The sequence below is a fragment of the Manis pentadactyla genome, chromosome 4 (assembly GCF_030020395.1).
Source record: "Manis pentadactyla isolate mManPen7 chromosome 4, mManPen7.hap1, whole genome shotgun sequence".
Classification (NCBI taxonomy): domain Eukaryota; kingdom Metazoa; phylum Chordata; class Mammalia; order Pholidota; family Manidae; genus Manis; species Manis pentadactyla.
The window spans coordinates 165,737,982-165,760,322 of NC_080022.1; the positions used below are offsets into that span (position 1 = coordinate 165,737,982).

At 42.9% G+C, this 22,341-nt stretch overlaps 1 protein-coding gene, 1 long non-coding RNA gene and 1 other non-coding gene across 7 annotated transcripts in view; 2 read left to right on the forward strand and 1 right to left on the reverse strand.

The window, feature by feature from the left end:
- KAT7 (lysine acetyltransferase 7) overlaps positions 1-3,861 on the reverse strand; it is a 30,897-nt gene extending 27,036 nt beyond the window's left edge. For all 4 annotated transcript variants that reach the window (XM_036879655.2, XM_036879656.2, XM_036879653.2 and 1 more), the window contains exons 1-2: positions 3,701-3,861; positions 1,085-1,232 (exon numbers count right to left, since the gene is read on the reverse strand). In XM_036879655.2, coding sequence (XP_036735550.1) covers positions 1,085-1,232; positions 3,701-3,715 — 163 coding nt within the window. In that variant the 5' untranslated portion in view covers positions 3,716-3,861. The remainder of the gene's footprint in view (positions 1-1,084; positions 1,233-3,700) is intronic.
- Positions 3,862-3,982: 121 nt separating this feature from the next.
- On the forward strand, positions 3,983-22,085 carry LOC118909310 (uncharacterized). 2 transcript variants are annotated; one of them, XR_005023571.2, is made up of 4 exons: positions 3,983-4,522; positions 7,391-7,480; positions 10,918-11,051; positions 21,891-22,085. It is a non-coding gene; the product is annotated as an uncharacterized LOC118909310 (long non-coding RNA). The 2 variants fall into 2 exon arrangements; XR_005023570.2 differs by lacking the exon at positions 10,918-11,051.
- LOC118909449 (U2 spliceosomal RNA) lies at positions 13,254-13,443 on the forward strand. Its single transcript, XR_005023653.2, has one exon. It is a non-coding gene; the product is annotated as a U2 spliceosomal RNA (small nuclear RNA).
- Positions 22,086-22,341: the final 256 nt, after the last annotated feature.

Below are 22,341 nucleotides of genomic sequence, written 5' to 3' on the forward strand. Positions count from 1 at the left end.
AGATTTCCATCTGGGAGACCTGCCCTCAGTTGGCTGCCTCATCTCTGGGCTTCCAGTCTTCTATGCAAACCTCTCTCAGAGCCCTTACCACAATGAATTACCATGATCCATTTTCATATCTGTATCCTGCACAAAACTGTGAGCTCCTTGAGGGCAGGAACTATGATTTTTCTATCATGGCATTCTAGTACGTGCATAATACCTGAATTATAGTCAAGAGACAACAGCTTTACTTCAGCTGAAATGCTGAATTCAAAAGAAAGTTATGAACAGTTGTTAAGAGAGAATGTTCCCACTTTCTTGTCTGAAAAACTGATGTTTTTCTCTCATTTTTCAACATGCTCATAAAGTAGTCATCAGTCAGTGCTATTTAAGTGCTCAGTCTCTTACAATTTTCCCCTGTAATTTATTACCACCTATTGTCCATCAGTTTTATTTATTAACTGCAACCTTCTTTCCCCCACCCAAGGAATCCCAGAGCAGAGCCAGCAGGGACCAGGGATACCTTCCAACCCTAACCCCAAAAGGCTAATTGCACTAGGGAACCTTCCAACTACCTTCCAACATCAAGATTCTCTATACTTTACTACCGAAGTGAAATTCTGGGTTATTACAACTAACAGTTGGGTGCAACTATTTATATCTATTAATTGTATCAGACTATTCACAGAATTTTATAAAAGTTTGAGTAGTATTTAGAAGTATTGGGGGTCCTCCAATAACAAGGTCAGGAGACTATTTTAAGTTCCCAAGCCTATACCATTCTAACAGAAAGTGAAGAGATAATATTACCATTCTACTGATGGGAAAACTATAATCTAAAAAAAATTTAAACAACTCAAGATATACATATGTCACATATCCATTTTATCAGACACAGTTCCTTTGGGTCTACAAATTGGGCAGCAGTCACAATACAACCATTTTTAAAGATCTGATACATCTGTTGTCATTCAATCTGCCTCTTACCAGATTCTATCATCTACACCAAGCCAAGGGACCAGTTTCCACATTAACTAGCATAATAATATGATGACCAGCTAGTCAGCTGAAAGGCATGGTCAGGAAGAAGGAAGTCTTTTACCTTGGGAACTCTGGCTCAGCCTGGCTGAGGAGCGGGTGATGCGAGCAGACCGCCGGGATGTGCCATCGCTCTCTGAACTGTCTGTGTGCTCAAGATCTGTAGAAAAATCGGAATCTTCGGTTCCATCTGAACTACTGCCTGCATTCCTCTGTAACACCACAGATCCAGACATTAGCAACAGAAGCATTTACTCTGTGGATTTGTATTTACAGTGGAAATAAAACAAACCATGATGCTAAAAACCATGATGCTGACAAACCCAAGACAGATTCCACACCCAACTTCCCTTTGTTTAGGACATTTAAATGAACAATCTACAGACAATGCACCTTTACTAAATAAATGAAGGAGAATTAATTCTTACTGTATTATCACTAATTCTGAAACAAGTCCATTGGGAGGTCAGTACCACAAACTGGAAATAAAAGTACCCAACTCGGCTGACAAAACCATATAGTTATAGAAAGTCCAAGGTAGTGAGAAAAATGTTCGTGCTTCACTCCATTAACTTTAGGGTAGCTTTTGTTCAAAGTCTCCACAAATAGCCATCACACTTTTTAAAACCATACACTAAATTTAAAATATCAAGGTCCACAACTCTTGATCCCCAAAAAACTAAAAGAAAAATATTAAAATTCTTCTTTCTTACATTCTATTTTCTATCTACCTATGAAGTTTTTCCACATGAATGCCAAAAGTATTTTCTTAAAAAAAGGCAGCTTGCACATGAAGACTCATAGGTATTCAAAAACATTTTATCATCTTTTCAGTTAGCAATTATTGTCAATTATTAGCCTCCTGAAATGTGATTATAGGCATAAAGATAACTTTATTAAGTGAGCATTAACACTATATCCTTTGCTAAAGCAGAACAGGAAGAGTACTTGCTAAAAAAAAAAATACAAAACTTCAAACTGCAAGTCCCCTACTCTTTATTCAAAACCCTGTAGGGCCAGTTGTGTTTGAAATTCATGTTTAATGTGTGGAAAAGGAACACTTTGCATGTACCCAGCAAGTAACATCCTACAATCAAACACATTAATATTTCCACAGCAAAATATATGAACAATCACACTAAATGAGACTTCCCAAAACTACTAGTCTCAGGACAGTTTAGGACAAGTTTTGCCACCAATTAAGTTACTAAAAAAATTTACATTTTCAGAGCTCTGTGTATTTGGGAATTTCATAAAGGGAGCTGCTGACTATTCCAGGGAACCAATACTATTCCTGCATTTGGTAAGCCTTAACCAAATAAACACCACCTATTAATGCAGGTCATTTTTAGTAGACAATAAAAGGTACAAATATTTTATTAAAAAGCCACTATGAAGAGAAAGATTTATGCAGGAATGAACAAGACCACCACCTAGCTTTCAAAATATTTCAAGGGTATTCTGGCCAGAAACATCGAGGCACCAGAGTCACAGAAAATCCACAGGATGAAGGGGAAGTCTTACTGGTCATCTAGTCCAATTACCCCAATATTTGAATCCTGACCATCCCCCCTTCCTCGCTTGACTCTGGAATTCAGGTCTTCTCCCTGGCTTTCACCAATTTACTTACCATCCTACTCTAGAGCTGACTTAATTGGTCCCTCATTTCCTTCCCATAAAGCTTTGTATCTTACGTCCAAGTAGAGAACTTGCTAGCTCCTTCTCGTTATTTATATGCCTGTTTTTCCACATTAGACTGTGATTTCCTTAGGCCAGGGACAGGTCTAGTTAATTTTTGAATTTCCAGCAACCAGCAGGTATCGAGTAGTCAAAAAACATTTGTTGAATTCAGTTAAATTTGTTCTGTAGTCCTGGCTCTGGCGTTATCTAATTGAATGGCTTGGGGCACTCCATTAGGCTTCGGTGTGTTCAGCTGCAGAAAAGGAATGGGGGTGTCCTAGGTGATCCTATTAAATCCTATTTAATTGTAAAAAATTTCTGATTCTACGAACTGCATTTTGTAGGCGCTGTCCAACTAAGCAAATAAGATAAACATGACGGCGTAGACGCAACAGGCCTAAGTGGAATGAATCCCTGGGGAGTGGGCGCTGTTTCTCTACCACCCAGTCCTCTGCTTTGTTGTGCCCCCGACCCAGACAGGAAGGATGCTAAAACACCCCGCCTCTGCACCTATCAGCAACACGAGCCGGAAGGGCGGGGATTCGTGCCACCCAATCATGGTACCAGGAAACCGCGCCCCCACGGGACAGACTGCCAAGCCCAGCCAATCAAGAGAGGGGGGATCGTTCTCTTCAGCCAGTCGAAAAGCAGTAGGGCTGGACTCCCCCCACCCCGTCACCGCCCCCGCACGCGGGGTGGTGACTGTTGGACCCAAATGGGCGGTGTCACCAGCCAATCAATATCCCTCTAGATCTTTCAGCGACCAATTACCGAGAAGAACGCCTCCGATACAGGCAAGCAGAGGGCGGGAATAGATGCAAGCATAGGCCGAGGCCAGGGTCGGGCCCACATTTTTCTTTTGGGTATGGAGAGAAGAGAGGGCTGCTGAGCTGGGCGCGGGAAGTTGGAACCCAACCATCGTGAGGCGTAGCCAATGCGTCACGTTGCTCAATCGACTGTCCCTAGAATCCCGCCATCCTTTCTGTCCCGTTCCTCTCACCTTCCTTCGCGGCATTGCCGGCGGCTGCGGCCCGATGGTTCCGATTCGGGCAGCGGCGGCAGCAGCAGTAGGAACGGTGGCTCCGGCGGGCTCCGTGGCGGCCTCTGTAGCAGTCCCAACCTTGCGGACGATCCCAAGTGCCTCCTGCTTCACAGCGTCTAAAGCCTTCTGCGCAGGCGCCGCGGGCTGAGGCGCTTTTTCCTTCACTTCCGTCTGGTGCTCGCGTCACTTGACGTTACCGGCCAGAGAGGGTGCTGGGAGGTTCGCTCCACTGGTGAGGCCGGTGAGCGCCATTTTGGGATTGGGCAGAAAGTGGCACAGATAGTAGAAACCGGGATCAGCCATTTTTAGTTAGGGGACTCGCACCCTTTGTTGGGAGGGAGTAGCCATTCTCGCTTGGGACGAAGCCTGACAGTTGAAGTTAACGGTTCTCATCTTTATTTTGGGCAAAACCTCCCTACCCGGTCGATTTAATTTCTTAAATCGAGGAAAGAAACCCCCAGAATCCATCAAGTGGCTGAGATTTAACCCCTTTGTTGCCTACTTGGCCAAAGGACGTTTCCATTTATCATATAAGCTCATAGTTGGGAAGGGATATTTTGCACAAGAAACCGTATTTTGAGAGCCATCTTGCGTCTCAAAGTGCTGAGAATGGGGGCTCGTAAAAGGTGGTGTCCAGCACCAGCAAGTTTCTTGTCTGGTAGAGGAGACATTGCCCTTGCCCTTAGAGCACAGCAAGCAAGTTAGTCGTTTACGTCGCGGAAGGAGGCAAAACCATTCTCCAGAAGCTGTAGCTCCGAAGAATTCTCAATTTAGTTTGTGGTGAGCGCCGGCCTCCTTTCCCCATTCCGTACGGGTATGAGAGCCCTGCGTGGCCTCAAGGGGTGGGGATGAGTGCTGCACCAGAATCAGGGAAGCACTGAACACATTTAGCCCAAGTGACTTCTGGAAATACAGATGTGTGAGCCAGGAGTTGGCGGAGGGAAAAAGAGAAAGGAATATTTTTGGTGGAGTTGGAGCTAAAAAAAAAGGCATCGATATTTAAATAATAATAGTGCCTGCTTTGAAAGAACATAGGAAGGAGAAGTTGGTCGAGGACATAAGGCTGCAAGAAGAGCCATAAGAAAAGCTTGAAAGTGGAGAACGTGTGTTGAGGATTTAACCTCGCTGGAGGAAAAGCCTTGAGAGGGCCACAGCTTGGCCAAGAGCGACTGGATGGAAGGGAATACAGGCGAGCTCAGTCATTAAGTTAGGATCCTGGGCCCCTGTTTCACTTGAGGCCAACTAAGATGGAGGTATTGCCCCGGAGCAAAGCTAAAGAGCAGAGCAGCAGCAGGTAAACATCTTGGAACCTGAAGAGTTAACTTTCCCAGTCCTTTAACCAGCACCCTCCTTGGGGATAATATTCTGGGCTGGTGTTAACACAGGCAGCTTTTCGTATTTAGTATTTAGCTTTTAGTGTTTAGTGTAAATACTCTTGAATAACCTACTTTTAGTGTAAATACTCTTGAATGACCTACTTAGATTGAACTGCATTAAGAACTTCTTTGAAAAGTGCTCACGTTTCTTCTTTTGTATCCTTTCAGCACTTAAGCATTTAACACCATTACTGTTATTTTGCACTTACTGGTGTGTTCCTGAGGTTACTGTTGGATGTTCTGGCTCCCCGACTGGTGGTAAGGAGCTCTTATGTTAAGAGTATATCTCAATTTTTTGTACCATCCTTAATAGTGCCCAGGCCATGCTCTACCCACAGTAAATTCTTGCTAACCAATCAGAATATGTATACTCTTTAACAGTCTCTGAATGTATAGCACTCAAAGATGGTGAAGTATCCCTCCCTGGAAGTTAGCGTTTTAGAGAATAAGATCTAAATACCAGCAAATACAAATACCAACAACACAAGTGTTCAACGTTAGTTAATCCTTATACTGGATTCTCAAACACTGCAGCTAACACTAAAGAGTTTACAGTTTCATTTAGAAATGATTCTCGTCCTTTGAAAGTGTACGCTTTGGCAAAAAGATGGGGAAAAAACACCTATGGGATAGAAAGATGATCATAAGGAAAATGTGTACTTAAGATGAAAGTACAGCTGCTAATATATTTAGAATCAGGAAGAGGGAATCCTAAACGCTTTTTTCTTCTTCCTTTCTTGTTTGAACCAAATATAATCTTTATTTTGAGTGTCATTTTCATCATGACCCAATTAACTCTTGAAACAGGAACTAATGTTGGTTTCAGAGCCTTGTCCTTGCCCATCTTCACCTGCCAGACTTCACATAGCTCCACTGTTCTTCCTGTCTTTATGCTTTCACATGGGCTTTTCTTCCTTCCTGCATGCATTTCTCAACCTTCTTTAAAATGTACTGCCTCCAGAACATCTTTTTTTATTTATTCTTTCTAAGGTACTAGCATTCAACGATACGTTATTTTGCTATATTTATACTTTTCCTTATACAATTTGGTAGATGTTCTGTTCTGTTCCCCTTTCTCCTTCCCAAATAGATACAGGAACATACTCCTATTTATTTTATTCATCCGCTCTACTAGTGTTCAGTACAGGGCTTTAATATCAGATCTGCATTAGAATTTCAGCTCTGCCATGTTCTACCTGTGTTGCTCTTGGATGGGTTTTTAAATTGGTGCCTCGATTTTCTCACCTGTGAAGTGGGGACACTAACAGCTACCTCATAGGGTGGTTATAAGGATTAAAGGAGATGATTGTTATGAAGCACTTAGCATAGTTCTTGACAGTAAGTGCTCAGTAAATGGCTGTTATTGTTAATATTTATAATTCCAGTCACCCTAGTCATGGCTATAACATTCTAATGTTAGTGAATATATTTTTACATGGTCCAATGGTTGTTTGCTTTTGCCTGTTCAGCCTCACCTCACCTCAGCTCAAGAAACACAGACTGCTTACTCAGGCATTATACGCCAGGCATAGAGTCACACCACTATGGACAAAGTACCAGCCAGTAATCTCGTTTTCCTCAAACCCTCTAAAGTATCAATGGAAAAAAGAATGATGAGCAGGGCTCAGAAGTGGTACAGAGGAGGAAGCAGAGTATTCCATATGGAGGGTTCAGGAAAGGATTCATAGAAGTGAAATAAGAGTGGAATTTTATAGGACAAATAAATTCGCAGGTAGACAAGGAGAATAGGGGCTTTTCATGCAAAGGCAGCAGCATGTGCAGAAGTGTGGAGCACTTGCATGGGGGTGACTGATGGCAGGGTAGAGTTGGGATGATTGCTGGAAGAAGAGGCAAGAGTGGTTTGGGGAACCAGTTCATGCAAAGCCTTGAACATCCTGCTGAGGAGCCTGGACTGGAGAAAATGGGGAATACCTGAAAGACGTTAAGCAGAGGAGTCTCATGATCAGACTTGCACTTTGGAGATTTCTCTCTGAAGGCCATGGCAGGAGGGATGATCAGAGTGGCAGAGAGACCAGTTAGAATGTGGCTGAAATAACCTTAGTCCAGGAGGAACTAACAGGGTGGGGTAGTAGGGGCAATCTTTTGTGAATGTCCTTGCGCATTTTCTTTCTTGTGTATCTGTAACTTGTCTCCTCTGTTAGATTTGTAAGCTCCATAAATGATCCTTCAATTTCCTTTAAGATGCTCCCCTTGCCAGTAAAATCATAGGTACTGTATTTCAAATACAAAGTGTTATTTGTTTGCTTCAAAGGCCCAGGAGCTCCTGGAGGTTGGGAGCCTTGCCTGGCTGGCTACACTGTCTCCAGCTTCTCTCTTGCTGCCTGGCCTCTAACAGGACTTGGTAAGTGGGGTGGTCATTGCCAGGTGTTGGCTCAGTTAGGAAAGACTTGCATAGAACCAGCCATCCTCTATCCTCTGCATGTCTTCTTGACCAGTTATGGGCCTAGGATGGGTTAGGGACAGCAGGTTCCTCTATGTGCAGATAACTGTCCTGTAAGGTGGGGAGGCATGCCTTGACCTTTTAAGGTCACTACTAGTACAGTCAGGCCAATCTCATAACTTCTGAGTGAAAGTATTGGCCTAGACTCTGGCGCTTTGGGAGAATCTCAGAGGTTGCTGATGTGACCGTAATTCATATTAAAATATTTTCATTTACAGCTGCCTTAAAAATAGAGTCAGCACAGTCAGTTATGGTCCCTCTTTTCTTGCTCTTGCTGGAGATGGTCTGGAACTTCTCTTACCTTCTTGGCCACTTGTTAATTTGATTCCTGTATTGCCCTTATCCCACCCATCCCCAACCCCACCCTGGGGGAAGGTATTGGACAGATCCCAACAGGCTCAGGCACAACTCCCGCCTCTGCAGCTGGGGTTATAAATAACCACAAAAACTAAACAGTCAAATAAGTGCATTTTGAAAATTGCTTAAAAAAAAAAGAATAATTCTTGATTCTGATTTAGTAGTTCTCCCATTCCTGTCCTTCATTTCTCCCCTTCCTCCACTTATCTACCTCCCTTCCCTTGATCCAAGCCTCCCTGGGGAAGACAGTCTGAGCACAAAGCCTTGGTATGATGAAGACATCCTATTCCATATTTGACAGGCCAAAGCTCTCCAGAGCTGTAGTTATAGTTACACGATGTTGTCATGGCAGCAGAGGCCTCAGGGCAACATATGTTCCTGGGAGGTAATTAGGTTTGCTTTAACAGACTGTCTTTCCCTGGGTCCTCTATGCCCAAATTCACTTATCAGGAAGACCAGGGAATTGCCATTATGGATGGGCCTTCATTTTTTTTATTCTGGCCAAACCAAATTCCTGTTTATTCCCCAGGATGGAATGTACCCATTTATCAAGGGTTGAGACTTTTAAACTGCAAGCATTCTCATTTATTCATACAACAAATATTTATTAAGCATCTGATGAGTGCTAGGCATTGGGCTGGGTGCATGCTGTGAATAAACAGACATGTTGCCTCCATCCTAGACCTGATTATTTAAGACAAGTGTGCATAGGAGGAGGCTGGGGAAGTTTAACCTTCCCCTGCCCCAACCTCTTCACCTTTTCAAAAATAATTAACCCAGTATAATAACACTGAATAAATTTTTAAGAAACTAAAAGACATCCTTAATCTCACTGCTGCCACGGAGCTATTTTTATTTTTTGCACATGTGTATGTTTTATTATGTGTGCACACTTTTTGTAGATGCACCCGCTGTTTTACATGAAATTTCATATTTTTTACACATACTCAACATTTCCCATGTATCTCTGTAGTCTTCATAATTGTAATCATGTGTGACACTGCACTGTGATATTGTGATATAATGTGCTGTCATTGCCCTGTGTGGGATTACTGAGTGTCTTTTTTTTTTTTTTGGTTTAAACAACAGAAATTTATTTCTCACAGTTCTAGAGGCTGGTAAGTCCAAGATCATTTAGTTCCTGGTGAAAGCTCTCTTCCTGGCTTGTAGAAGGCTGCCTGCTTGCTATGTTCTCACACAGCAGGGAGAGAGAGAGGGCAAGTTCTCTGGTGTCTCTTCTTATAAGGGCATTAATGTCCTCATGAAGGTCCTACTCTCATATCCTCATCCAACCCTAATTACAGTCAAAAGGCTCCATCTCTAAATACCACATCAGGGATTAGGATTTGAACATAAGAATTTGGAGGTGTACACAAATTTTTAGTCCATAACAAGGTTCTGCGTACTATAATTCAAGTTAAAAGCCTTCAGTTTCTTTCAGTAGAAGGGCATCTGGATATTAGCATTTCCAATTGTGCCTTACCTCTTTACTTATTTGTGTTGGTTTCATTATTGAATCTTCAGAATTCTTCAGGTATATAACCCCATGTAACCTTATACAAGCACATAGTACTTTTCTTCCAAATATCCTCAAGTAGTAAGTAAACAAAAGTAATATTCTTAGAAATGATTAGGAAAGGAAGTAGATGTTACCACTGAATCTCTTCTCCTGAATTGTTGACAGCAGTAATTATCTCATGGTTGAGGTGCAGATTCTGAGGCCTCTATCCTTTATATTATATATCCTTCTTTCTGGTGCGGGTCGGCGCCCGGCTCTCAGAGGCTAGCTCACGGGCACCCTTGTGGCCCCACCTGGAGGAGAGCTACTGAGGGTCTTTTATGTCAGATAATACTGTGGGGAGTGTCTGCATGCATCTACAGCTCTCTCCATTTTTATTTGTACCTCTTATATATTGCTTTCTTTCTTTTCCCAAAGACTTAGCCAAATTTAAAGTGTCACATCATTGTGTGATACATTGTGTGACAATCTTAAGACATCATTCCCAGAACTGAGTGTTGCTACTTAATAAAAACCTTGCAGTTTTACTAAAAATGAAAACTACACCTCAGATGTGCTTTTGGTTTTCCTTCTTATGAGAAAATACTACAATTTTCTATGTGTTATTCACTAGTTCTGTTTCCTCTTCTGTGAAATCCTATTCAGTACCATTTCTCTCCTGGGGTCTTGATTTTCTCAAGTTTGAATGATGCTTGTTTGAGCCATGTTCAGTTAGAGTCAGTTTATTAAGAATGCAGAACATATGCTTCTAGTATTATTCCTCTAGTATTTTCTCCTCACCCTTTGGCTCTGGCTTCCCAGTCACCTCTAGTGTCAGGTATGCTTGAGAATGAGAATGAGAATGAGATTGTGAACAGAATGTATAGATAACATGGGTGAAAGCAATGAGGAGGCAGGTTATGTCTTATCTCCACAAGAGTTGAGCAACCACTTTAAAAGCTGTAGTCACTCTTGTCCACTGTGGAAACCTTGAAGATGGTTCGCTGACACTATTTTCCTGGTGACCTAGGAGAAACTGAGTTCCAGAAAATAATTTTCCCAAGTCAGTCAACTTCACGAGGATGAAAAATGACCCTGCATTCTGCTATTTGTAAACTGTGGGTTATTTTATTTGCTGGGAGCTGCCTTCCCAGGAATGGAGGCTAGACATAGGTCCCTCTGAGTCATTCACACATGTTTACTCAACCTCCTTTGTGATTAACTGTGCTCAGATGTGAATCAACTGGCCAAAGTGAGGGATACAAACTACTACCAAGAAAAAACATTTCTCTGTTTCAGGCAAACCAGCACATACGTGGTCCAAACCCACAACCTTGGACTCCTTAGTCTTGCTCCAACCAATTGAGATTACTGACCCCATCCCAATCTCAGGAATGAAGAATTATTTTCTTACTAGCCTGGAAATTACTTGAGGATGAGTGGGCATCTGGTCATTTTCTTAACTGCCTAACCTTGCCAGTAGATGTCACTACACCAAACCACATTCTCCAAAGATGGGACTGGAAGGAAAGAGAGAACTTCAGAAAGGCCAAGTCCAGCTGTCATGACCTTCTCCCATGGTTTCCATGAATACCTCTGGAAAACTATCAAGGATATGTAAGTACTACAGGTGCAGACAGTACTGAGGCCTGAACTCAGCAGATCAAGACCCCAGGTTCTGGGCAGAGTCAGGGTTCTTATCCAGGGGCCTTCCCCAGACTGGGTGGGGAGCCCAGCTGCTGCAGGAGGCTGGCAGGATGAGCAGACCATTTAAACAAGGTATACATGATAGGGTTATCAGGAACAAGAACCATGGCCTTGGGGCTGTTCCAAGCGTCATTGTGGAGCTGATACCTCAAGCAAAGCACTCCACCCACCCTCCATCCCCAGCCCTCGGTCCACACTGGCAGGTGCCATTTCTTGTATAAGGGCTTTCAAGCTGGGGCTGTCTCATCAGTTTGGGGCCTCCCCAGTGCCAGACAGACATAGCCATACCATGCCAGGACACTGGAAAAGTTCCTAGCATTTCAGACCATCATTACTGTTCTCCTTTAAGCCGAGTATAAGCAGCATTAGTAATATGAAAAAAGCCATTGTTGGCTCTTCTGTAAAGACTTTCATTCCATGTATTTCTGTCATATAAAGACCAAAATCCTTCCCTGGGCTGCAGTGTCCTACCTGGTCTGTCCTCTAGCTAACTCTCCAACCCATCCCACACAAACTCATTCTCTGTGCTACAGCCTATCATTGGCCTTCCCACATTTCCTTTGGCATGCACTGTTTTTTCCTTCTGTCTCAGGATCTTTGCACATGCTCTCTGCTCTACCTGTAATGTTCTTCCCCCATAATCTTTTCACCTACTTGCACCTTCAGATCTTGGATCAAAGGTCATTTCCTTAGGGAACTCTTTCCTCAAGCTTTGAGATTAGATCCAGACCCCCATTTCTACATTTTATAGCACCCTGTACTTTCCTTCATAGCACTTGTCTCAGTTTGTAATTATAGATTTATTTGTGTGACTACTTGAATTCTTTACCTTCTATCCCACCGACACATACCCCAGACTGTGAGGGGTATCCATTTTATTTACCATTGCAGCCTTAATACCTAGCACAGTGCGTGGTGCTTAGTTGGCATTTAGTAACTACTGGCTGTTCAGAAGACTGACAAATGAATAAAGGTAGCCAGAAAACAGTGTTACTCTTGTGCACACATTCACATAGCACTAACATGAAATACAATACCTAATTCTGGTCACTCAACTCCCAAGGAAGATATATCAGAGTCCAGGGAGAGTCACCTAAGTTGACCCAAGGGAAAAGTGGAGGCTACATATGAAGAAAAATTTTAAAGATTACGAAAAGATGGAGGCTGAGGATATGATCCACACATATGAAAATATAAAGGGGATAGATGCAGATTTCTTTACCAAATCCCAAAAGGTCAGCACAAAGAAAAATGTTTCGAAAACTAGACTGTGGGCTCCCCAAAGAAGACATCGTGTGTTATTTGTGTATCCAGCACCTAGCATGATGCCTGGCATATAACAGGAGCTCAAGAAATGTTATGTTGAATGATTTCATCGTTGAAGCATAAGGGAGGTAGACTTGGGGATAAGGTGGTATGCAATTATTCACTTGGGAAACCCAGAGGCAAATAAAGAAAAGTATGAATAGGGTCAAGAAAGGCTTCTTTACATGTATAGACAATAGCTATACAATAGACGGTTTCAGGGACATTAGGGCTATTCAGGGCTCATCCCTTGACCTTTCGAGATGATCCTTATGAAGGGCAATCACCATGTGCTCTCACAAATGCATCTTCTTTCGACAAGCAGGGACCAAATTCTGAACTATATAAAGCATTGGTCTCACTCTACCTCACAATATTATCACTTCAGTGCCCTCAAGACTCTTGGGTACATATTCTCATGGTCCCCTGGGCATATATTCTACTTAGGTTTTTACCAGAGAAGGGAAAATCCCAGAAGGTGGTGCCCTTCAGTCAGAAGTAAAAATGGCTGCATCTCTCAGGGCAACCAGAGTCTGGTCCTGGTATTCCTGAGTCCACAGCAGGAAGGCCATTAGCTCCAGTCCCAAGAATCCCTGCAACCAGCAGCCCTGGCATTTAGCTTCCATCCCTGGCACTTAACCCCCTGGCCCCTAAAGCAGGGACATTTCAAATAGTTCTTCTTGGAGTCATGGAGGGTTCAAAAGAATTCTTGTACATTAAAAAAATTAATCCTCCAAAAACAGCATTTGAGCTACTCTCCCTCACTTGTTTCTTCCCACTCCTAGCAGTGTGGGCCTTAAAAGGTTTATTGCTGCTCAGCCTTTTGGCTAAGATCAAGTATAGTATTTGTTCTCACCAGTTTAATATCTGATACATCCTCTATCTGAGCACAATATATTAAATGGATTTTGGAGCAGGGAGATGGAATAGGAGCTTACTGTGTCCACTCCACGCATCGACCTGGTATTGCAGAACTTCTGGGAAAGGTGCACCCCCTATGGAAAAAAGAAAGAAAATATTGAGGATTTGGGTGTGTGTCCATTAGTCTCACTCCAGCGAGTTCCACTGGTCTCATTGGAGATGGTGCCAGAATCTTGGGCCCATTTTGTCCCAAAGCTGGGCCTGCAGGCATAGGCATCAAGAAAATACTTTCACTCTTGTCAATGGTGTACTGATGCGTAATGGAAACTAGTCCCAGGGGCTTCCCTTCTCTGGCTCTCCCCTCCCCTTACAGCAGCCTATAAATCACTGGGTATTAAATACTGTCTGGAGGACCCTTCTCCCCCAACCCCTACTCTGGGCCTCCCTGCCAGGCAAAAGGCTGCAAACTAAACAGGGAGAAGAGAGAATGGGCAGCAGGCAGGGGTGCCCATCATTTATCAACCAAATGCAGCAGACAGTCACTTTCCAGCAGTGCTCTGGCAGGCTGGGCAGGCAGGACAGCCAATTTTTTCTGGCAATGGACAGGACAATACACGAGAACTCCCCTGATTTGGCTGCCCCACCCCAGAGGTGGTGAGACAGAGATAAGTGGTGAATCTCTTTCTTTTCTGATTGTGGTGGTTTCAGAATTAAAAACTCTTTCAGTCCCAGATAGATTCTTACTTACTACTTGCTACCCTCTTCTGCCAAGTCTTCCCCAGGGCCTCTTGTAGCTTCTCTTTTGAGCCCATGAAGAGTTTTTACACATTTACCTGGCACACTACAAAAGTTTCTTAAGCATCCTGGCTCCAGGGCTCTGGCAGTCTTGCTTGAAGGCAGCACCACCCTTTTACCTCCTTTAATCTTCTCTGGTTTCTCCTTAATGGAAACCCCCCAGCTTCCCCATCTCTCTCTCCTCCCCCAAGTTGGAAACTTGGAGAAAGAGAATGTATCTGGTCCTAGGCTGGTCCACTGAAGGAGAGACATGCTTTTGTCAAGGGAAAGTTCCAAAAAACGTTCAGTTCCCACACCAGGAATAGCTAGAACATGCCAGACTCACCTCCATAATTTCTGAGCACTGCTTCCCTGCTATCTAAACAAAATCAGGGGTCTAGTGAGCTTAGGGCTGGGGGAGATGACAGGGAGGCAAGGGAGTGGATTATGGCATGACTGGTCTGGCCTGTATTCCTAATTCTGATCTTCAACCTTTGGGAAAGGAGTGGACTCTGGGTCAGCATCCCTCTGATCTAGTCTACTGGGCTCCCCAGTAGTGGTGATACACAACCTTTGAAAGCAGGTGGGCCCGTCACCTCTTGCCATATAGTCTTCAACATATTTCCTAACCTTTCTGAGCCTCAGTTCTCTCACCTGTGAAATGGGAATAATGATAACTACTATATAGAGTATAAGAACTATGACTAAGGACTAAATGAGATTATGTGTGCAAATTGCTTAGCCTATACTAAGCACCCAGTAATTGGAAATTCTCTTCTGTGCCATGTAGTAGGGGCACATGGCCTGTAGCATCCTTATCATGTCACTTCCTCCCTGGGGTCCTGACATTACTCTCTCCACAGGTGGTACAAGCTTTCTGGGCATTTTGAAGATTGCAGACTCACCACTGGTTCAGGGATCCTAGGATTTCTAATTTTTCTTGGGAAGAATTCAGAGTTGGGTGTACAGGGCCAAGAAATTGACAGGGTCGATATCTAAACCCTGGCTTGACATTCTGAGCAAACACCCAGGAGGTCAGAGAACTGGACGGAGCTTCTGGTGGCACTTCCAGGGAAGGTGCCAGCTTGTGTGATAGTATCAGAGTGGCATGGAAGAAGCAAGGCCCAGTTGCTTCCTACCCCAGCAGGATACAGTCTACTTTGTAGACTACTAGGCATTTGCCTTAGCTGAATGGAAGCAGGAGTTGCAAGGCCAGTGGTGGAATGTACTGGAACATTCCAAGTTATTCCGCTGCACAACAACACAACTCTTCCAGGCTTTGAGCTACTGGGGGCTTTCAGAATTGGGTACAAGGTCCTCACCATCCACCATACGCTGCAAGAGAAGCCACCTGCTCTGAAAAGAACACTATTCTAAGTGCCACCAAGTTACTAAGTTGGAGGATTGTCAGTCCAGCCCTTTGGGGCTTTTTTAGGTAGAGAGATTTGGCTGCCAAGGCTGTTTTGTTGAGCCAGAGCCATCTTGTGAAAATAGATGTGTTGGATACAGGATATCCACAGGAAAAACCAGGAATAGACACCTAATGCAGTCAAGGCTGAAGAGTTGGATGTGATATAACTGGGTTTCATTCTTTCAGTCAGATTCGCAGTGTAAATAACGAAATGTAAGAGTCAGAGCCTCTCATTGCACAGAATCTATCCAAGGCCTTGTACCTAATTCTTTAATTTTTTTACTCTTTACAGAGAAACCTCTAAATGATATAGCATTAAGCCTTCCAAACCTGGAGTCTCCCTTTCAGTCTGCAGGGCTTTTAGCCTCAACTTTCAGAAGTGATGAGAAACATTAGTTGGAGAAACAAACACTTAAATAACCAACATTGACTCAACATTGCCACATACAGTGGCTTGTACTTGCTGACAAGAAATACCAGAGCAAATGGGTCCCTATGCTCAGAATTTGGGAGAAAGGACAAACATAAAATGACTTAGGAGAAATGATAAAGCTACCCACAAACTAGTGCAAAATAATGGGCTATAAACTGAACACTAAGTCCTGAGGGAATCATTAGCATCTGACAAGGTCAGTTGAGGAATGTTTACATGAAGTGAAGTCTAATTGGAAGCTGAAGCAGATGATGGAGAAGAAGATGGAGCTGAAAGGAGGGGGAAATCTTGTATACCAAGGCACAGAAAATAAAGCTGAGGAAGACCTTGTGGTGGTATTTTGCAGTCATCTGTTACGAAAGCCCTTTAGAGATATTGTTTTTGGCTCTGAAAATAAACACTAGAGCCTGTGCCCTGGGTGTAAAGGAGACCAAGTTTCAAATCACTCATTCCTTCTGTTATATTTATAAATCTTTGAATTGGATTTCATGATATTTGATGCCTGACTTGGTGCATGGTGTGAGGGGAAAGGGGAGGGACTGCTGTGGAATCAGATGGACAGCATTTAGGATAGTGTATCTTATTTGCCCCAGGGGCAGTTGTACTTTTCAGGCTGACTTGAAGAAGGTAAATGGGAGCAACAGAGAAGAGAAGTCTAAAGGGAGCTGAAGCAAATAATCCCATTGGCTTATACGCAGTCTCCTGGGAATGTATGAAACCAGCATCTCTTCTGCAAAGATTTTAATCTTTGAGGGGGCCTGGGAAAATTGGGTATGGGGGATGCAAGCTGTTCCCAGTGAGTCACCACTCTAGAAACTAGCTAGTTCCTCAAGATACCCATAATCACAATGCAGCAGAACTAGAGTTTATTTTAATTCATTTTTTGTGAAGCACCGTTTGCATGCTGGTCACAGTGCTAGGTGTAGTAATTAAAATGGTGACCAAGGCACACCTGTTTTCTTTAGGAAATTTACATATTTTAGAAAGAAGAATTTTTTTCTAATGAAAAATGCCAGCCTGGGTATTCCATAGGCCAAAGAGCCAAATCTTATGTTTCTCACAGTATCTTTTAGGAATTTGCTTCCCAAGACATTCCCTTAAAAGATTAGCAGGGTCTGATAATGGGGGGAGTCTAATAACCATAATGTTGTTCAAGTAATTGTACATTAATGATATAAAAAAAAAAGATTAGCAGGGTCTGTCACACAACACAGATTTCTTATCCTTGAACATATCTAAATCCTTTTTCTGGAAACTGTTTGACTGAGGTATACATTACATACCATAAAATTCACTGATATACATGTATAATTCCGTGATCTTTAGCAAATATATAGAGTTGTGCAACCATCACCGCATTCTAGTTTTAGATCATTTCCATTAGCCCAAAAAGTTCCACTGTGTCTGTTTGTAGGTAATCCTTGCTCCCACTCCTAGCTCTAGGCAACCACTGATAATGCTTTCTGTCTCTATAAATTTGCCTTTTTCTGCACTTCATGTAAATGGAATTATGCAATATGTGGTCTTTTGCATTCAGCTTCTTACGCTTGTATGTTTTTAGGATCCATCCATGTTGTAGCATATATCAGTACTTTGTTCCTTTTTATTGCTGAGTAGCATTCCATTTAAATTCCTTTGGAAGTTATTTATGTTGTGAGGCAATACTGAATGGGATACAGGAGCCCTGGTCTCCTGCCCTGCCTCTGATTTGCTGAGTGGCCTCTGGCAAGTCCCTTTCCTTGTCTGGGCATCCATTTCTCCACCTGTAAAATGAGGGGTTGGAGCATATATAGTCTTTAATGTCTCTCCCAACTCTTTAAAAAAGAAATCTACTTTCTGTTTTTCCTGGAGTGTCATTAGTCCCAGTATTCCAAAATTTTGATGTCTCTGATCCCACATTTACTCTTTACCTGTTTTAAAACTTAAAAATACCCTTCATCATATCCTTCAATGTTAGGGATGAGGAATCTTCATTTTAAAAAGGCTGCAGTTCAGCAAGAGAATTTGATTCCCACCTAGAGGAAAAGAAAGAGTTAAGGTGTGAACACCATCCAGTGTGAAGGAGAATGAGCAAGTGGGATAACTAAGTGGGAGGGGCAGAAAGTGGTGGGCCACAGCTGGGGACAAAATGTGCCAGATGAAGCACAGAAGGTCAAAATCCAGGCCATCTGGTTACCTTGGGCGTAAGAGGGAAGGGATCTGGGGAGAGGGAGGCCCCCAGAGTGGGAGAGGTGTTGAGGGCTAGGGACCCCTCCCTACTCTGTTCCCATAACCTCATTCGTTCCTTCAACACTCCTTCCCAATCCCTCTCAGGCTGCTCTGCTCCTTCAGTTCTGACCCCATTTCCTCAGGATCTCATTCCCGGTGGAGCTGGGCCTGACATTTCAGACAAGAGGCTGAGGAAAGGAGGTAGGTCGGAAAGAGACACCATGTGTCTGCATTCATTTTCCATTTTATTATTTTGGAGCCTGAAGGCCAAAAGTGTGAGCACTTAGACATTTACCAGGAAGTTCGGAGACAGTTCCCCCAGGTACCACAGAATATCACGACTTCTCTATTCTCTGCTGAACCGTTGTTACTGAGTCCCTGATTTGGAGGGTGAAATGGTGATTTGGAATTCCCATTCTTGTTGGTTATTGTGACATAAGTGCACAGGGTGAGGGTCAAGGTGCCCTGAAAGTAGGGCTGGACGCAACCTTCAGAACTGGAAAGCTCTTGGCTATGATGACCCCAGCCTTCTCTTAATTCAGTAGCCAGCAGAGTTAAGACCTCCTGCGGATCCTCCAAAGTGCCGTGATTCCCCACAGCCTGCAGCTCTTAAGACCCCAGACCTTATAGGGACTACTTGAGGAGTGGCTATACCTCTAACTCACACCTGTAGGAAAAATAACTCCTGGAGTCCTCATACATGTGTGAGAGCTTGGACATCCCAAGCGCAGGCTAGGATCAAGGGACTGAGCATTTGCTGTGGGAACCCTTGGAGGCCAATAATTCTCCTATAATGAATAACAATTTATTGATCTACTTGGTATGTATGATCCTCCACTTTTGATGTTTTGAGTGCCTGTCTCTGACACAAAGTCCTAAAAGCAGGAACCAGGTAATAGTTCAATTGGAATAGCATCTAGCCCAGTGCCACTTCAGCGTGTAGGCGTCATGGTCTGCTGGGCTGTGACTCCAGGGTAGGGAGCATGTGTTTGAACATCATTGCATTCCTTAGTGCCTAGCTCTGTGTCTGGCACAGAGTGGTCATTTCAGTAAATTGGTGATGAGTTAATTAGTGACAATCGTGTTGATTAGGATGACGGGGACAGTGACAAAGGTTTTCTTGTAAGTTAGAGGATGCTTTGTAAGGCCAGGCGTTCCCCCTTAGCAGCACACAACCTCCCCAAAGCCATGGCTTCCTTTTTTTTTTTATTCTTAATTTTTAAATTTTGGTTTCATTAATGTACAATTACATGAGCAACATCATGGTTACTATACTGCCCCCGTTATTAAGTCCCCACCACACACCCCATTACAGTCACTGTCCATCAGCATAGTAAGATGCTACAGAATCACAACTTGTCTTCTCCACACCGCACTGCCATGGCTTCCTTTTATTGGAGGAAACAGACAGGGTTTGATCTTCAGATGAGGTCTTTATTCTCCCATCAGGCCTGAGCCAGAAGAGGCTATCAGTGATAAAGAGGGGAATAAGAGACAGCTGGTTGGGCATGATACCTAGGTAAGGAGTGGACAGGGATCTCCTGCATGCCTGCCTTCTCACTCCTCCAACTAGGTCAACCTTGGTGTTTTTTTGCCAGCAACTTATCAGGAAGAACCATAAATCTCTGGACTCAGAAGATCCAGTTATTCAGCTGTGCCATATCCACTGTCCATGCCCTCAATTCCTGGTACCACCTTGGCTACAGAACAAAATTTAAACCCTATGTCCTTGAGACTACCCCCATTGCCCTTCTCTCCAAGGGAAGACTATCTGTCCAATAATAGGAGATTTTGTCTTTGAATAACTCTGTCAGGTTGATGGAACAGAGGTGATTCTGGCATACAGAAAGGAAGCCACTGGACGAAACCATTTCAGGATTCCTCATTTCAGGACCTTTACCTCTAAAACATGCTGTATAGCTCAGCCAACAAAAGTCACTCATCATCTCCTAAGACTGCTTGAGAATTTACATGTTGAGAGGGCCTACAATGGATCAAGTTGGCAGGCAAAAACAGATTTCAAGAGACCAGCTAGACCACCAATTGGCTCTCAGGCAGGCCAGAGGTCTAGAAGTTGAGTGTCATTGGGGAAAGTACTTGAATCTAGAGTCAAAAGATCTAGGAAGTAAGTATTGGGACTGCCATTTCTAAATGGATGAGCTTGGGCAAGTCATCTAGCTTCTGTGACTGGGCCTTCAGCAAACCAGGGACAATGATGTCTGCATTTTTGCCTTACATGCCTATTGTGAAAATGTATGTGGTAGCTATAAAATACTAGGCAAGTGTTCATTTTAACATCTCAGCCAAATTTGCATCTTTGGAGACTATGTGAAATATAATAGTAATCCTTCTGTGTTCATAAGTCTTATGAGAATAGAGATTAGGGGTCCAGCTCTGGAGTCAGGCTGCCTGAGTAACCTTTGGGCATGTTACTTCTTTCTGAAGCCTCAATGAAGAAGAGATACCTATCTCAGAAGTGTAATCACAAGCATTAAAGGAGATAAGTGCTTAACATGTACCTGCCATGGAGAAAGGAAATCAAAGAATGTTAGCTGCTACCACTCCTCATTTTATTAATGAACATGTGAGGCTGGGTGGTCCGATAAGATCTGATAGAGTTCTGAGCTAGGAATCAAAAGGACTCACCTTTTTGGGCCTCAGTTTACCCCCTTGCATCATACGAATCCATGGTTTTCTTCTCGTAGATTGTCTACAAGGATCAAAAACAAAACAAAACTACTATACAAAGACTTTGAACTAATTGGAATCAAGGAATGTTATATTTGTAAGATTTTTTTTTTTTAAACTGAGATAAGTTTATTAAGACTCTTGAGTTTTTAATCAGTTCATCAGTTTTTGTTCATTCCTCTCTGCCTTTGGTAAAGTTGTCCTCTTCATGAAAAAGTAGTACAGCATTTCCTAGTCAAGAAAAAAGATTTCAAAGGTCAGATCTTGATGTAAATCCTTAAAATCTGCAAGAATATACTCTGCAAAGAAAACCTTTTTTTCAGGGTATTCCATTGCCTCAGTTTGTTCTGTGTATGTAGGCTGATTTTTTTTGTAGGCTGATTTTACCATTCCACCAACTCTTGAATTTCCACTTTGGGTATTATCTGCTTTCAGTATTTAATCCCAGAATGACCTCTCCTTGCCTTGGAGCATGCTCCCAGATTACCTCATTTTCTCTGATTAGTTAGTATGGCTTCAGGGAATACCTTTATTTTAATATTAAACTGGGCAAAAACAGAAATAGAAAGATAAATTTGTAGCAAGATAAAAAATAGAATTCATAGCTAAATATAAATCTAGAGGGAATTATCCAATTATTTGGATGGTCCCTTATCGCAGACAATCTAGGGTTGATTGCCTTTTCCTTTTTCCATATATAGAACAAAAGAGTTAATAAATACCAAGAGTAATAATTTTCTTGTGAAGAGTAATACTTTTTAGTAGTAACTTAAATGCTGATTTATTTTCCAAAAGTCTTCATATATATTGTACCTGTAATTTTCATAACTGCATGCATTCTCTTTGGGGACTGTCCAGTTTCATTCTGACTTGTAAGTCAGAGAACACTGAATGGGAAGACCAGGATTTGCTAATGGAGTCACTGTGCAAATTTGAGCAAGTTTCTGTCACTTTGTTCCTTCTATTCTGCGGAGCTAGACTTGGAATGGACGACTTTGAGGGGAAATTCCCGGCTCCTTTTCGTTCTCAATTTAATCTACAGGTTAGCAGCTAGTTTTTTTTTTTTTAGGTTGGACCGACATCAACTAGGAACTTGGAAACGTTGAGAGAGAAAAATGTGGGTGTCACACGAGGCACGGTAGCCATTAACTGCACGAATATAATGCAAATAGCATGCAAATAAATGCAAACCTTAGATTAATTTGCAGAATCATACTTTGGAGCTTGCAAACAGTGCTGAGATCAAAGCTAATGTTTTTTACATTAAACCAAAAATAATGCTTCTTTATGTTACCGCTTTCTCCGTGCTTGCCTGGACTCAACTGCTGAAAGTTTGACACTCCTCCCTACCCCCCACAGTGATTTCACCAGTGCCTGATTCCATCTCACACTCGGCTCCGCCTCCGCGCAGCCTACGTCACGTGATACATTTGCATACTACCTGGGTCTGGGTGTGACGCTCCCCTTTTCTGCGTCTTCTCATTGGCGGCGTCAGAGAACCAGTCCTCTTCAGGACGGAC